The following is a 14,675-nucleotide window of genomic DNA, read 5'->3' on the forward strand; positions in this document are numbered from 1 at the left end:
TCCTTCAGAATGGACTAGTTGGATCTCCTTGCAGTCCAAGGGACTCTCAAGAGTCTTCCCCAACACCACACTTCAAAAGCAGCAATTCTTCGCCGCTCAGCTTTCTTCACAGTCTAACTCTCACATCCATACATGACCACAGGAAAAACCATAGCCTTGACTAGACGGACCTTTGTTGGCAAAGTAATGTTTCTGCTTTTGAATATGCTATCTATGTTAGTCATAACTTTCCGTCCAAGGAGTAAGCCTCTTTTAATTTCATGGCTGCAATCACCATCTGCAGTGATTTTGGAGCCCCAAAAAATAAAGTCTGACACTGACATCACCAAATTACTTTCTCATTAACTGTCTCAGGTTGTAACATGATAGAATAAAAAAGATCTAAGTTGTTTTTTTTAGGCATTAGGCACTCAAGCCTTGCAGTTATCTCATAGCATCTACCATGCAAGTCTCTAATGACTAGTTATTAATTAAAATATCATAAACATCCTAAAGGCTTTGCTAATTCTAAAGATTTGCTAGGTATCTTTCTTAATATTATAGTTTTGTAAGAGAATATGCCACCTCTTCCACTATAGGACACTAAAAATAACATTTATGCCATATGGCTATATGCAAAAATATTCTAACTGCTTTATCCAAACCATGAACTCCAAGAGGCATATTGTGCTGCTATACTGGCCCTTATATATACTCTACATCATACTCAAAATTGTACTATAGTCTCTGTTATTAGCAAACTTCCAAACTAGAATTAATATTGGTAGAAAGTACCACCTTTAAAAAACTGAAAAATTTTTGATACAATTTAGAACCAAACCATAATTATTGTAACTTAGTTGTCTTTATTTTTTATCATACTGGTGAGTAAAAACTTCCTTGGGAATAAAGTGCACATCCAAGTAAAGCAAATTAATTTTGTTCAGGCATCTGAAATGTTACAACTGGGGATAACTACATACTCTGAAAGAACTAAATGGTTCCCTGGACTCCCTTCCAGTGTTAATTTACCTAACGTAAGTGAGCACTTTAGTTCTGTATAATGTTTTATCTGCCAAGAAGCACCACAGGACTAGAGTCTAAGTATTTCTAAAGTAATATTTTTATTATTTTAAAATAACCATTTACTTCTCAAATAATCTCCAGGAAAAAAGCTTAATTCTACTGTATAGAAATGTGTGTGTGTGTGCTCTGTTTGCTCAGTCATGTCAGACTCTTTGTGGCCCCATGGACTAGAGCCCACCTCTGTTCATGGAATTCTCCAGGCAAGAATCCTGAAGTGGGTTGTCATTTCCTTCTCTAGGGGATCTTCCCGACCCAGGGATTGAACCCGCATCTCCTGTGTCTCCTGCACTGGCAGGTGGATTCTTTACCACTGAGCCACCTAGGAAGCCCACTATACAGAAAAGTTTGTAACAATTATACTTGAGTGTATCCAAAGATAGACTTAGACTTTAGTCCCACACTGGGTACTGATCTTTTCAGGTCTTTTTTCCTCTCAGCTCTTCAGTGAGAAGTGGGAGTATGTATTATTTATATACACACACACACACACACACACACACACACACACACATATTTAAAGGTAAGACCTAATACATAAAATATAATACATGTATTATTAATATAACTAATATATATTAGGTCTTCTGTCTCTTGCAAAATGATGAAAGTAAATACAACAATATATGTAAACATTTTAAAAAGTCTTTTTAGACTATTCTAAAAATATTCTAAAAATCCCTTCTAAAAAGTCTTTAGAAGGGAAAGGGTTAAATGCCAGTCTCAATTTGTGGACAGAGAAATAGGATCACATACAAGTTATCAACAACAATCATTAAAAAAATTATATCTTAAATACTAACATTAAAATTTACTATAGACATTTAAGTAAATACTTAACTCTTCTATATATTAATTATAATTATTATGTTTTTAAAAAGATTAAGGAAGGTTATAAACGTGCGGATATCATCAGCATGTTTTACGTTACATTTAGTAAAACAATTTTAGGCATTTTGTGGAAATAAGTAGGTATATAAATACCTAACTGATTCATTGGAAAGAAAATTTAGGGATTTTTCTCCTGAAGAAAAGGATTTAGAGCCACAGGAAGCAAATACTAAAGTAAACAATCGTGGCTGTAGCAGTATTAACCCATCCATGGCTGTCAACAGCAGGGCCCTGCTGCCAGGTGAGAATCTGGGTGAACAGTGTGTACCTCAGACAGGATTCTGGTCCTTTCAGTTACTCCACCGTTTCCTTGCTGGTAACGCTCCCTTGCCTGAAGGAGAAAATATTTTGTTTAATGGCAAAATCAAAACAAGCAGATTACTTAAATATGACCTCTTTGTATTTACAATTTCTGCATATCATTCTATGACAACCCCCTTCCTTGTCTGTGAATACATTTGTGAAAAGCGACATTTTAACAGCAGCTATTTGAATGTTCCTAACAGGCACCAATAATTTAATGAAAACACTATATAAGGGTGAACTACCTTAATCACCATATACTGACTGTGTAGCACACAGGGCCACAATTCACAATAAAAATTTGTCCTCAGCCATTCCTCAACAGTTTAGACAATGGCTCTTGGTTGATCTAATCTGCCTGCTATGCAGAGAAAACTCGTTCTCAAAAACAATAGAACATCAGAATCAGTAATTAGTAAGATTTAACAAGCAGTATGAGAATATAGAATATGTTCTTGGGAACTAATTTAACAATTATTTAGTGTCAGTGTTTGAGAAATACAGGGTGGCTTTAATCAGAGACTTTTTACAGCATTTTAAAAATAAAAATACCCATGAATACGTGTGTATATGTGTGAACAGTTAATTAAACAAACAATAAAAAATGTGAAGGTTAGTTTCTGCTTCATCTTTGAGAACTCCTAAAAGTATTAATACAGAAGTATCTCCAGTTTATTCCCGTTCTTTTCTCCTTCTAACCCTGTCTGCCTTCAACTGACATCGGTAAGTGCTCTTAGTGGTCTTCCTCAACATCAGGAAAGTGGGGAGCATAAATCCCAGAGAAAAGCCATTAGATCCCTACCGCTGGAACAAAGCATGGCTGCTTTCAAAGGATGAAGGTTTTTATTTTAGTTTTGGTTGAAATTCTAAAACTTTGAAAGGATCAAAAAATGTGCTCATTTAATTAATTAAACTGCTGTCTTTGAATGTGTCTTGCTTTCATATCCCTTATTATGTGGTTGTAAGCCATTATGGCAAAGCTGTCTTTTCCCCCGACACATGTAAATGCATACTCTTCTACTTCCTCCTACTCAGACAGTAAATTAACAGCAGACTTAGAAACAAAACCAGGTGTCCTGACACTCTGTTCCTTTTCTAAGGAATATATGACTTCTTTTACTTCAATCAGATGAAGAGATGCATTTTAAAGACTCCTAGGATGTCATTTCTATCACACGTAAAATGGAGATGACAAGTTCCATTTGCTTCCGAATGTGGGCAGAGAATTATTGTGCTGCTGTTTGTGAAAAGTACTGCATGACCCTCTAGAAGAGAAGTGCTGTGTCAAGTTTAGGAATCAGAGTCATGAACTGGAATGAGCCCCAGGCATCACTCTTCAGTTACCTCACTCAGCTGGGCTTGAGCTGCGCGATATTCCTGAACCAAGTGCTCGAGCTGATTGTTGATGTACTTTTCTCGGCTGCCAATCTTTTCCAGAGTCCTACTAATTTCATTATGAAGTCTGTCCAAAAATCCCTAGAAATTTCATGAAATTTTAATAGGCAAAGAATGCACAATTATGTTTTTCCGAAGTAGTTTTAAATGGGTTAAATCTCCCTCCGTTCAGCCCACAAATTCTTAGTTACAAATAAAAAAGATGAAACAGTTTGAAATTTTCAGTAACAAAAAAGTCTGCAAGGAGAATTATTTTAGTCACACTCTGCAGAATGTTAAAATTAAAAAGCACCTGGTAGTGTTAGTTGATTTATTTGTCCTTATGCAAATCCAAAATGTGTGAGTGGAATTTGCTTTAAAGTTCACAATCAAAGTAGGTAAGGGAATAACATGATTTTCTTATAAGCACAATTCAAAGATGACTGGAATATTGCAGCTGGAAGTAGATCATTAAACTTATCACTCTAGTCTGCAGTGACATCATTGGGTGACACAAAAAGGATGCCAGTTTTGAGTGGTATCCAGAGGGAATAAGGGGTTCTATAGCAGATTCATACTTTGGCATGAGCAATCTTTCTATGATTGAATTGCGTTTTCCGAAATTAATATGTTGATGCCTTCCTTTCCCCCATCTCCCCTCAAGTGACTGTATTGGAGCCTTTTAGGAGGTGATTTTGATTAAATGAGGTCATCAGAGTGGAGCTCACAGAACTGGTGTTGTTATAATATGAGGAAGAGACATCATAGCTCTCTTTCCCCATGTGAGGACACAGCGAGTAAGTGGCTGCACGTGAGCCAGGAAGAGAGCCCTCCCTACAACCCGGTCAGCTGGCATCCTGATTATCAGACTTCTAGCCTCTGGAACTGTGGAAAAATAAACTTATACTGTTCAAACCAAACCAAACCAAACTTATAGCTCCAGTCTGGGAACCAGAACCTTACTCCAGCTTGGCTTCCTTGTGGTAGTCTCCAAAAGTCCCTATTTCTGGCAGGGCAGCAAGCCTGGAAGCTGTAGGTTCTAGGCATTGCTGGCCTGGCGCTCTGTTATTCTTTGGGATTCAAAGAGGAAAGAATGATGAAATGGTTCTAACACGCCTACATATATAAATAAACTATATCTAAAGTATGCAATAAACTATATATATATATACATATACATACACACATCTTTTAAATAGTTACTTTTCTTTAGTTGGTTTAAATCTTAGGGCTGTTGAAATATAATATGGTATATTCGATCAGTAAACTCCTCAAGGGTGAGGACTGCGCCACTTTTCTTTCATGTCTTCCCTTAACAGGTACTTCACAGATGAATAAATGGACTCATGGACTCATCTGAAGTAATTCACATACCTTGGTTTCCTTTAGAGCAGATTCAATTTCACTTTTGTGCTGGTGCATTTGGTCAACATGGATTCTCCAATCCTATAGGGATAAGAGCATAGAGGAACAAGTGAAAAATACATTTCCTTCTTTCTTCTACATTTTTGAAGCTGTATTCTTTATTTTAATTACTTTGGTTGCTGCTCTGTTTCAGGTAGGAGAGGCCTATATATAGCCTGCAATCAGATTATAAAGAAATATGTGTAGAGCACTTCAGGATAAAAGATTCTAAATAAATTTAAATTATTTTATGTGTTCACAGAGTGATGTCTGACAATTTGAATATAAATTATCCCTGCACTGCTGGTGGTTAATATTTATGACTACCCATCAAAATGGGGAAAAAAAAAAACTAATTACTAGAAAAGAAATACTTGTTTAAACAGTAACAATTATGTATAACAGAAGCAACTCTGGAATCAAGTTTTTTTTCAGTTGCTAAGTCATGTCCAACTTTTTGTGACTCCATGGACTGCAGCACGCCAGGCTTCCCCATCCTTCACCATCTCCCAGAGTCTGCTCAAACTTATGTCCATTGAGTCGGTGAAGCCATGGAACCATCTTGTCCTCTATTGCCCCCTTCTCTTGCCTTCAATCTTTTTCAGCATCAGGGTTTTATACAATTAATTAGCTCTTCACATCAGATGGCCAAAGTATTGGAGCTTCAGCATCAGTCCTTCCAAAGAATATTCAGGGTTGATTTCCTTTAGGATTGACTGGTTTGATCTCCTTGCAGTCCAAGGACTCTCAAGAGTGTTCTCCAACATCACAGTTCAAAAGCACCAATTCTTTGGCAGTCAGCATTCTTCATGGTCCAACTCTCACAACTGTACATGACTACTGGAAAAATCACAGCTTTGACTAGATGTACCTTTGTCAGCAAAGTGATGTCTGGGCTTTTTAATATGCTGTCTAGGTTTGTCATAGCTTTTCTTCCAAGGAAGAAGTGTCCTAATTTCATGGCTGCAATCACCATCTTCAGTGATTTTGGAGCCCAAGAAAATAGTCTCTCACTGTTTCCATTGTTTCCCTATCTATTTGTCATGAAGTGATAGGACTGGATGGCATGATCTTAGTTTTCTTAAAGTTGAGTTTTAAGTCAGCTTTCTCACTCTCCTCTTTCACCTTCATCAAGAGGCTCTTTAGTTCCTCTTTGTTTTCTGCCATTAGGGGAGTATCATCTACATATCTGAGGTTGTTGATATTTCTTCTGGCAGTCTTGATTCCAGCTTGTGATAGATATATCCATTGCAGCATTTCACATGATGTACTCTGCATAGAAGTTAAATAACCAGGGTGACAATATACAGCCTTGACATACTCCTTTCCCAACTTTGAAACAGTCTGTTATTCCATGTCCGGTTCTAACTGTTGCTTCTTGACCCACATACAGGTTTCTCAGGAGGCAGGTAAGGTGGTCTGGTATTCCCATCTCTTTCAGAATTTTCCACAGTTTGTTATACCCACACAGCCAAAGGCTTTAGTGTAGTAAATGAAGCAGATGTTTTTCTGGAATTCTCTTGCTTTTTCTATGATCCAATGGATGTTGGCAATTTAACCTCTAGTTCCTCTGCCTTTTCTAAATTCAGCTTGTACATCCGGAAGTTCTTGGTTCACGTACTGCTGAAGCCTAGCTTGAAGGATATTAAGCATTACCTTGCTAGCATATGAAACGAGCTCAATTGTAAAGTAGTTTGAACTTGTATCATATATCAAATATTAGTTTGTCCCTTGAAATTAAAATGGGGCTCTCTTGTTTAGACTTCAGAGTCTCTCTCTTAAGAAATCTCTATAATGATTATTAAGAGTTCATATATTTGAGACATATTCTACTACTTCTAGACTGATCTAAATTTGTGTGCATATTTAAAATCTATCCCAACATTTTAATTTCCTAGAAGAGATTCTCAAAATTTTTGATTTATATTACTACAGGTAACAATTTTAAGACTTGAGAAATATTCATCAGAAGAGAAAAAATATTAAGGTGAGTTGAAGTAAGTGATGGGGCCAGGCTATCCCTCAGTCACACATACCTTCCTGCATTTTCTCCCTTCCTGCTCCCATTTTATATCTACACCACTTTATGAAGGAAAAACTCTTTTGTGAATAGTTCTATTCTAATGATTTCTTAACTTCGAAACATGTGTCTGTGATTATATGGTAAAAAATCCTTGGATATTTCACACATATCAATTATGAAATTACATCTGCAAAGAAGCTCAAAGAGCATCTAGCCTGACCTTCAGCATTTCACAGATAGGCAAACAGACGCTCAGTGACAGAAAGGGCCGCGTCCAAGGCCCCAGCGGTAGTGGTGCATGTGGATCAGAAGCCCAATGTACTAATCCCCACACAGTATCTTTTGGCAGTTCAGAGTTAAAAAAAGGAGAAACTGGCTGCTTGACACCAGTGAAGGTGCTACTGAAAGAAGTGTTTGTTGCTCAGTTGTGTCCAACTCTGCGAGCCCATGGACTGTAGCCTGCCAGGCTCCTCAGGCAAGGATACCAGAGTGGGAAGCCAGTCCCTTCTCCAGGAGATCTTCCTGACCCAGGGATCAAACCTGGGTCTCTGGCATTGCAGACAGATTCTTTACTGCCTGAGCCACTAGGGAAACCCCAGAGCAGAGAACAAACAGCACTTTGCTGTGTCCTTAAACATTTTTTCTGTCTCATGAGTGGAAAGTATCTCAGAATATAGGGCGTGGAAAGAACCTTGAAGATCATCAATTCACCCATCTAATAGTCATCTAGAGCAATGCCTTTATATAGTTGAGGGGACTGCTCACGACCTATGACTATGGTTAGACAGACGTGACCAGGAAACAGGCTGCTCCAACTAAGCCAGTCAACACAGGAAAAGGAAGGAGAAACAACTGGCTGACCTCCTGCACCTAGACCTAATATGGTTAAGTTTTAAAATGGAAACCTGTTTAAGCTCAAGCAAGCATCTTGATGAAAGATAATGAACCTAACAAGTATCATTATAATAATTTTGTAAAGAAGTACTCATCCTGCCTGATTAAAAAAAAATGTTAGAAGCTTAATAAACATCAAGCTCAAGTATTCCTATCAGTCTCTGTCTCTGTCAATAGATATATATGTATATGTGTGTATATATTTACATATATAAATGTATAAACATACACATATATTTATACATACATTGAAAATTTAGTGTAACTGGTGTTTAAAATAGTTTTGTGTTCTACTTTTTTCTACCTAGCATTGTTTTCTATCCAGCAAATGTTTAAAACATGCATTTTTTTTTCATTTTTGATATTCAAAGTATTTTGAGAGAAGCAAACATGCCTGACTCATCTGTGCATAACTATGATAACTTACATTGATGTTAAGCTCCATGGAGGAGCTGGCGTTTCACTGGAACCTTTAAACATGAGTACTAGCATTTCAACTTGCTGAAAAGGAGGGGGAGAGGAACAGTATTTTAGGCTGAGGGAGTAACAAGAACAAGGGAAAACAGAAAAATATATAGAGAACAGTAGGCCAGGCTGGCTAGAATATAACACACAAAGTTCTTAGGGTGGGGTGGTTAAATCACAAGGGAACAAAGCTGGAGATGGTAGGTTAAATTAGATCAAGGGCTTTAATTAAGAAGTGTGGATTTTATCTTGTAGAGATAATGGAGAGCTATCAGAGATTTTTAGTTTCAGTTTTAAAGACAAGTCTGTGTTTTGAGAAAGTAACAGAGTGAAGGACTAATTAGAAAGGTTAAGAGATTGAAGGCAGGTAGCAGACCAATTGGAGAAGGCAAAGGCAACCCACTCCAGTACTCTTGCCTGGAAAATCCCATGGGCGGAGTAGCCTGGTGGGCTGCAGTCCATGGGGTCACTAAGAGTCGGACACGACTGAGCGACTTCCCTTTCACTTTTCACTTTCATGCATTGGAGAAGGAAATGGCAACCCACTCCAGTGTTCTTGCCTGGAGAATCCCAGGGATGGGGGAGCCTGGTGGGCTGCCGTCTGTGGGGTCGCACAGAGTCAGACACAACTGAAGTGACTTAGCAGCAGCAGCAGCAGCAGACCAATTAAGAGGCTGTGTCATGGTCCACTTGACAGATTAGCAGGGGTTTATCAGAGCAGTGCTTGTAAGAATGGAAGGGAAGGGGTGGATTCCAGGGACATTGCAGAGATAGACTACAAGTATTTGATTATTGACTCAGGGCAAATGTGAGGCGGCTGAAGAGGAGGTGGGCAAGTAGAGAGATGTTTGCAAGGTTTCTAGCCTTAGGAACTGAGAGCATAGTACAATCACAGTGTGACAAGAACAGAATAGATTTCAGGGGGTCAGAAATACTGAAGAATTTGGTTTTGGACTTTCTAATTTGATAAGCTAACGGGACATTTGTGTATTCTTATTGCCTTTTAAAGTGGAAAACTAGTAATGATCTATAATTATCTGCCAGGCAAATCTGAATGCTTGTTTTCTTAAAATCTTTGAGATGGACACATTTCCTGACATACAACTATTTTTATAAAAGCGTTATAAAAGTGTTCTTACACTTTAACCCAGCAATTTCACCTCTAGAAATTATTCCCAAGGAAATAATTGGGATACACACAAAGGCCAATGTATAAGCTCTGTGTAAAAGAGCAGAACACTCTCTAAATAACAGTAGAGGACGATTTAAACTAATTCTGCAACATATATTTCATTCCTAAAAACAATGTAGTATGGTAACGTTTTTATAAAGCTCAAAGCAAAGTCAAGGATTCACTATTTGGAGATGTACACGCATGTTGTTGGGTTAGTCGCCAAGTCATGCCCCACTCTATGTGATCCCAGGGACTGTAGCCCACAAGGCTCCTCTGTCCGTGGAATTCTCCATAAAAAAATACTGGAGTGGGTTGCCATTGCCTTCTCCAGGGAATCTTCCCGACCCAGGGATCAAAGCTGGGTCTCCTATATTGCAGGTAGATTCTTTACTGAGCTACCTGGGAAGGACACACATATATGTGAAAACACTAAAAAGGAAAAAAAAAAAAGAAAAGGCAGCAGCAGCTACTGGCAGTACACAAATCAGAGGACAGTGATTATCTCCGGGGTGGGGTGGGGAGGGGCAGCAGCCGGGCAGCACATGGACAACTTCCAGGGTATTGTAATGGTCCAGTTCTCTCTCAGGTTGGGTACTGGGTTCATAAGTGCTCATCACTGGATTTTAAAATTCCATATGATTTTATATTCAATACATAATATTGTATATTAAAATGTTAAATTCATATCAAAAATATTTCATAGAAAAAAAAGCCTGTTTTTCACACATGTAGAAGGCAATGGCACCCCACTCCAGTACTCTTGCCTGGAAAATCCCATGGATGGAGGAGCCTGGTAGGCTGCAGTCCATGGGGTCACTAAGAGTCGGACACGACTGGGGTCGCTAAGAGTCGGACACGACTGAGCGCCTTCACTTTCACTTTTCACTTTCATGCATTGGAGAAGGAAATGGCAGCCCATTCCAGTGTTCTTGCCTGGAGAATCCCAGGGACGGCGGAGCCTGGTGGGCTGCTGTCTATGGGGTCGCACAGAGTTGGACACGACTGAAGCGACTTAGCAGCAGTAGCAGCAGCAGCATACAGTAAGGTGGAAAAACACTGCCAATAGAGTATATTCATTAGTTGTCCACCCAGTAAAAATTAATATCTGTGTATATTTTTGTGTTTATTAAAACAGGATTTGAATATTGGTATTTTAAATTTCTTCCTCATTCTAACAACACTTTCCCAATTTCCTATAAGAGAATCTTGTCACTTTTAATCATCAGGAGAAAAAATATCAAAAACTTTCTGGGTGCCCAAAGACATTTCTGAAAGGGGTTTAATATAGCTATAATAGAGGATATAAATAATTGTACTTGTAACATTTTAAAAACATGAATGTTGTTGTTTAGTTGCTAAGTTGTATCCAACTCTTTTACCCCATGGACTGTAGCCCACCAGGCTCCTCTGTCCATGGGATTTCCCAGGCAAGAATACTGAAGTGGGTTGCCATTTTCTTCTCCAGGGGATCTTCCCAACTGAGGAATCGAACCTGTGTCTCCTAAGTTGCAGGCAGATTCATCACCACTGAGCCATCTGGGAGGTCCCAAAACATGAATACATAGCTTTAAAAAACTACAAGTGAGCGAGTTAAAAACTTTAGAAAGGTTAGTGGTAAGAATGGAGAATATAGGTTTCAATGATATGTTAGGATCCGATCCTCCAAATAAGAAGCAGTAAGAAGAAATGTTAAACAATAACAGCAATTCTTAAATAAGAGAGAATCCATTTGGTTATGAGGCACTTTTAAATACTTCTCTTGTCTGAGACTCACAACGTTTGAGAGCACTAGTAGATATTCCTTGTCCCTTCTTTTTCACCGCTATCCTTGCCTGTAATAGGGTTATGTGACTTGCTGCTGGTTGTGGGAGAAGTGCACTTCACTGGTCCAGTCATGCTGGCCTTGCCCACGTGATTCTCTTTGGCCAGTGGAGTGATGATGGGCAGGGCCTACGCCAGGACTGTGCAGAAGCTGTAAGAGGTATTGTCAACTCACTTGCCCTTTCTTTCAGCCATGATAATAGGCAAGCCCCACAAAGGGTTTATCCTATAGGTCTGAGAATAAGAAACATGGAAAGCAGCTGGAGCAAAGCCACAGCTGAGCACACATCGGCAGATGCATATCTTGAATGAGAATAAATGTATGTTATTATTGTTGTAAACCACTGTGATTTGGGGGTGGTTTGTGATACAGAAATCTGACTATATATACGTAATTTATAGAGAAGAAAAGAATCAGGTTAAATGACCTTTCCAAAGTTTCATGTCTGGAAAGTGGAAAGCATTCCATGCTGGTGCCTCTTCCACATACTATATGCTGCTTTTCTTTGTCATAAAATGAACTACCAAAGAGTACTTAAGGTAAGCCAAGATTTCTTTTTGTTACGTGTCAAGTGAGATCACATGGACTACGAGAGATTACTGGTCACCTATTCCAAAGTGCTCCACGTGTGTCTTATTAAGCATCATTTCTCATTGCTATTGAAGGTGACCTTTTCATCTAATCTAGCACGTTTCTTCTCTCTGTGGAAATGAGAAAACTAATAATGATAGAGAATATCACTGCTTTAGACTTTCCTTCTGTTTTACAAATCCTTTCATACAAAATCTTGTGTGTAGTTCTGTCACTGTGAGGTAGATGGCAAAGGTATTGTTGAAACTATAATCCTCCTCCCTGTTCCAAATTCTTGAGTACCAAATTATATATCTCCCTTTTTCAGAAACTGGAGAACTGTGATAACATCTTTGCAGATGGTGATTCATGGTATACCATAAAATCAAAATGCATGAGATCTAGTTACAAAAGTTAAGGTGACTGAAAGACTACAGATCTTTGGGTTTTACTTCAACAGAACAACACCTGAACAATTTCCTTTGCATACATAGAGACATTTTGTTTTTTCCCAACTTAGTGCTTAAAGCGCCTCTCTGAAATAGCAGGGAAAAGAGAGTCTGAAACATGAGCTAGGGATGGCAAATGGAACTTTTATCTGTGTATAAGTTTTACTAATTTACAACTTGTGAAATGTCAAACTCTCAGTTTTTTTTTTTTTTTTTCCACCCAAGTTTGAGCTTCTTTATGTGTGGAAAGGCATTGTGCCAAAGACTCTTGATATAGAAAAGCTGAGGAAGGCACCTTCGTGTGTACTGGGATGGTTTTCTTACAGGCTCAGGAAAAGTCCATGCCAGGGCACAGCTGACTGATCTATGGGCGCCTTTCGCTCCAGCCCCCAAGGGCAGGGGCAGGGTCCCAAGGCCCTGATGTCTTGAACTGCTTTCCATCACAGAATGTTACTTCTGCTGTATGTCCCACCTTTTCTGCTGTATGTCCCACCTTTTCCCTCTATTCTTACTGTTCCTCCCTCAACTCTGTTAAGAATAATTAGTGATGAAATCTTCATTCATTGTTCTGTTTTTACAGTTTTATTTTAATGAACATAAAACCATTTACAACAGCTTTTACGGGCTCCCTCCATGAAAAGCGTCTAACCCATTTTTTCTTTTTAAACCTTTGTTTCAACTCTGATTTCACTTTCTCTGGGAATTTTTACAAATCACTCTGGGGAGGAAATCCTATGTACCTTCCATCCATTCTGAGATCTTTTTAAGTCTAATAATAGCAACTTCAATGTTAATATTCAAGGAATGCTTTATATGTGTCAGGCACCATGTTAAACATTGTTTCTAAAATCACCACATAGGATTCTCTTAAAAACTTCATGAGGATATTGAGATGTGGCTACTTCAAAGTAGGCTGCCCAAGCTCACACAGGCAAATTGGGTAGAGCCTAAACCTGCAAAGACCACCACAGGATATCAAGTCGTGTCTCTGATGAAATGCAGTAAAGCACAACTAAAAATTTTATGGGGTGATGGTTAAAGGAGTCTTTAGTTTTATCTTTAATATTTGAATTTTTATAAGAATGTATTTATATATCAATAGTATAATGAAAAAATATGAAACATTTTAGGATGAACATATGTAATTATAAACTTTTTCACAAAGAAACAGCCACACCTACATGCTTTACCTGTGTGTCTCGTTTTGTTTTTGGCCATGCTGCATGGCCTGTGGGAGCTTAGTTCCTCAATCAGGGATTGACTCTGCGCCCTCAGCAGTGGAAGATGGGCAACCAGGGAATTCCTATACCTATATGGCATTATCAGTGAGTTTTCTCAAACACCTAAGAAAGAAATAACAACAACCTTATGTGAACTCTACCAGAAAATAGAAGAAAAAGGGATAGCAACTGCCAACTTGTTTTATAAGAACTTCAGAGCATCACACGAAAACCTGACAAAGATATTTAAAAAACAAGAAAAAAAATACAGATCAGTATCTTTTGTAGAGATATAAAAACCTAACAGCCAACAGAATTCAGTAACATACAAAAAGATAATATAACATGATTAAGGTACATTAATTCCAAATGCAAGGTTAGTTTAATACTCAATAAACCATTATAACATGAGAGAAAACAAGAAGAGAGAAATCAAATGGTCATTTCAATAGATGAATAAAGAAAAAAATCACTTGAAAAAATTTAACATCCATTCATAATAATAACTCAACAAACTAGGAACAAAAAACAAAGTTCCTTAACCCATCTTATGATATTTATAAAATTCATAAAGCTAACATCATCCTTAATGGTAAAACTGAAATACTGAAAGCGTTCTCCTTACTAATGCCACGTATATCCAATGTATATCCAACTTAAACAGTATATTTCAGACAAGATAAAGGAAATAAAAGGGATAAGGCTTATAAAGAAAGAAATAAGATGGATGTTATTTGCAGATAATATAATTGTATACACAGAAAATGCAAAACAGTCTACAGGCCTACAGTTAGAATGAATAAGTGAGTTTAGCAAGTTTGCTCGAGATGTGTACAAATACACACATACACAGATAAATGTATTTTAAATAGCAGCAACAAATAAACAGAAAATAAAATCTAAGAGATACTACTGAAACAAAGAGACCAATGAAATAAAACAGAATGTCCAGATACAGACCCACAAAAACATGTTCTCTTTTTATGACAAAGCAGAGCACTGGTAAAAAGAAAATTTTTAAAAA

The 14,675-nt window shown here is 37.9% G+C and overlaps 1 protein-coding gene across 1 annotated transcript in view; it reads right to left on the minus strand.

Moving 5' to 3' along the window:
• Window positions 1-14,675, minus strand: part of IFT57 (intraflagellar transport 57) — a 72,738-nt gene that overhangs the window by 2,363 nt on the left and 55,700 nt on the right. The window contains exons 7-9 of the mRNA XM_025283524.3: window positions 5,005-5,076; window positions 3,601-3,732; window positions 2,222-2,284 (exon numbers count right to left, since the gene is read on the minus strand). Coding sequence (XP_025139309.3) covers window positions 2,222-2,284; window positions 3,601-3,732; window positions 5,005-5,076 — 267 coding nt within the window. The remainder of the gene's footprint in view (window positions 1-2,221; window positions 2,285-3,600; window positions 3,733-5,004; window positions 5,077-14,675) is intronic.

This window comes from Bubalus bubalis, chromosome 1, assembly GCF_019923935.1.
Source record: "Bubalus bubalis isolate 160015118507 breed Murrah chromosome 1, NDDB_SH_1, whole genome shotgun sequence".
NCBI lineage: Eukaryota > Metazoa > Chordata > Mammalia > Artiodactyla > Bovidae > Bubalus > Bubalus bubalis.